We start from the raw sequence: 2796 nt of genomic DNA on the forward strand, positions 1-2796 counted from the left end.
CCACCCACTCCCTACTCTCACTACAGATGACGATGTCATCTTCAAACATTGCGGTCAACGGAGCTTCCTGTCTGACATCATCTGTCAACACCGATGCAACCACACCCCTAGCTGGAACCCATCTGTCACTCCGACAGCACACCTAACCACTGTCTCATACATGTGACACTCACATACTTCTCTGCCACTCCTGTCTGACGCATACAGTACCATACTCCTTCTGACCTCTTAACTTTTCTCATATTTCTTGTTCTTGAAAATTGGTACTCGTACCCTCTTTCCTAATTCTCTAGGCATCCAGGATTGGGTTCAACACTTTCCTAAACATCTCCATACCGCCACAGTAAACTTCACACTTCATCCTCCTAAAAGCTACACTCACTTCCTCCTAACTTACTCCCCATACTTTCTGATTAGGATCCGTAAACTCCGTAAAAAAATTGATTTTCTTCTTCATTCGTAAGCTCATCAAAACTCTTTCCATCTTCTCAGCACACTATGGGGCTTGGGGATACATTAGCATTTCCTGGCGGTTTAACTGGAAAAACTGAAATTTTTCCACCCAATACTGTGAACTGAAACTTTGCTAACTTGATAACATTTTTTTGTTTCTGTTGTCTTTCAATAACAATTTCCATCGAATTGCTGCTGCACTATAAACTCTACAACTGTTGCTATCTAACCCGTTATCTTGCGCAGTACAGTATGTGTAGATAAACGGTACAAGTTTAGGAAACAATGGCACGCTTGTATAAAATACCTGTGCACTCAGGGCAGCACTGTCCTGGCTTGGTAATGGGTCGAGCACAGGGAGTTGGTTGACAGATGAGTGGTACGCAAGTGACGTTGCCTCTGACACACGTGCAGCGCTGACACAGATCAGAGGAAGGGGTGAAGGAGTGACCATGGGGGTGCACTACCGTCTGGTATAGACAGGACTCACAGGCGGGGCAGCAAGATTCTGATGGGACCGCGTGGGAGCATTGGACCGTACATGGTCTTCTCTGACAGTCCACCACTTCATTCTGATCAAAGCAGGGAAAAATGAAAGTAGTATTTCATTACTTCAATGCAATCAACAGGAACTGCTGAGTTTTCCCACCATGAACTACTAGGACCTGGCTGTTCGTTCTTCCGACAGTTTACGTATTTGCGTGAGCTAAAATGCAGCTAAAATATAAAGTATGACTTTATTTTTTTCAATTGTAGACCAAAGATAAAACAATAAGAATTGTTGACATTTTTTGACACAACGATTGAGGTTCTCCAATTTTTTGCAGTTGTGAGTAGCATAATTTCCGGACTATAAGTCGCTCACACATTTTGAACTCTGCGGCTTAAACAATGAGAGTATGTAGAATGGCTGTGTGTGATTATGATTATGTGTGTGGGGTGCAGGAGAGAGAGAGAGAGAGAGAGAGAGCTATAGCGAAAGTGGAGAGCAGCACAAAATGAAGGGAGTTAGCCCCACAGCTAATGTTAGCTTCGACTCTGGAGCACATCACTAAGTCTCCCCTGTGCATTCCAACTACGGTCGGGGCTCCGAAGGAGAAAAGAGCTAACGTGTAAAGAGCTGCGTTACAGGCACTGTTCGGAAAAAAAGCATGTATTTAATTAAAAGTAAAAAAATCTTTCTGTGTAAATATCCCATTTTACGACGTGGTGCGGCCCATATATGTACCATTATTTTTTTCTTTTTAAATTTAGTGGGTGCAGCCTATATTCAGGTGCGCTCAATAGTCCAGAAATTACGGTAACTAAAATAAATGACACTAATCCCACATAGCTCCAGTAATAGATGATGTTAGGTCATTGTCCAAGGTTTGGTCGTGGTAGCAGCAGCCTGGACAGAGAACCTTTCTCTGGATGTCCTACCAGTGGGATGTACGAAACTGCCAAAATTATAATGACATTTCTGGAGCTTAAGACATATCTTGACAAAGTGAATAAATATTAAAACTGAACAGCACAACATGATGGAAATGGGTCACGACGAGTAGTTCTCACACTGACCAAACAGTTGCAGGAGAAGCAGGGATCAGAAAGGGAAGGAAAGGTGGAGCCTGACTTAAACTCCGTTCCCTGATGTAGACAAATGCCAGTGCAGACCGGGCAGCACTCGCCAGGAAGGGTCACTGGATGGACACAGGCAACACTTGGGCAAGATATATGTGCGCAGACCACAGCACCGTTCTGCACAGAGACATTTGACAACATTTCGACAAGTTACACTTGGCAATGAATCAATTTGAGATAACAGGGGTTCCTCAACTTATGTCGGAATTCCGTATGATGCAACGTGATTTTCACTGTAAATCGGATACTCAGATGCTGTACATGAGTTCCTATGTCACTCACTCGAACACGAACGAAAGAGAGCGAATGGAGCGAAATCCATGTCTAGTGTACAACCAGTGAATGTAAAAATCGATGGAAAATCAATACGAACGCATGACGAGTCACCTTGATTTAACTAAAAACGAATCGTTGCATTTTCTCTCGTCTCTCGTCATACGCTGAGACTACACGCTCCAGCGCAGTAGGTGCCAGTATCTGCCTAAAACCATTGGTTGTGACCAGTTAAAAGAGATGTTATCTTTGATCTTTCAGTTAAGTATAGTGACAATATGCTCGTCACCAGAGGTGTGGACTCGAGTCGCATGACTTGGACTCGAGTCAGACTCGAGTCATCAATTTGATGACTTTAAACTCGACTTGACAAAATGTAAAGAGACTTGCAACTCGACTTGGACTTTAACGTCAGTGACTCGTGACTTCACTTGGACTCGAGCCCTT

General features: G+C 43.5%; 1 protein-coding gene across 1 annotated transcript in view; it reads right to left on the reverse strand.

Moving 5' to 3' along the window:
* Positions 1-2796, reverse strand: part of kcp (kielin cysteine rich BMP regulator) — a gene marked incomplete at its 5' end in the record, with an annotated part of 26716 nt that overhangs the window by 9993 nt on the left and 13927 nt on the right. The window contains 2 exons of the mRNA XM_025056344.1: positions 761-1025; positions 2014-2226. Coding sequence (XP_024912112.1) covers positions 761-1025; positions 2014-2226 — 478 coding nt within the window. The remainder of the gene's footprint in view (positions 1-760; positions 1026-2013; positions 2227-2796) is intronic.

This window comes from Cynoglossus semilaevis, chromosome 6, assembly GCF_000523025.1.
Source record: "Cynoglossus semilaevis isolate Cse_v1.0 chromosome 6, Cse_v1.0, whole genome shotgun sequence".
NCBI classification, from domain to species: Eukaryota; Metazoa; Chordata; class Actinopteri; order Pleuronectiformes; family Cynoglossidae; genus Cynoglossus; species Cynoglossus semilaevis.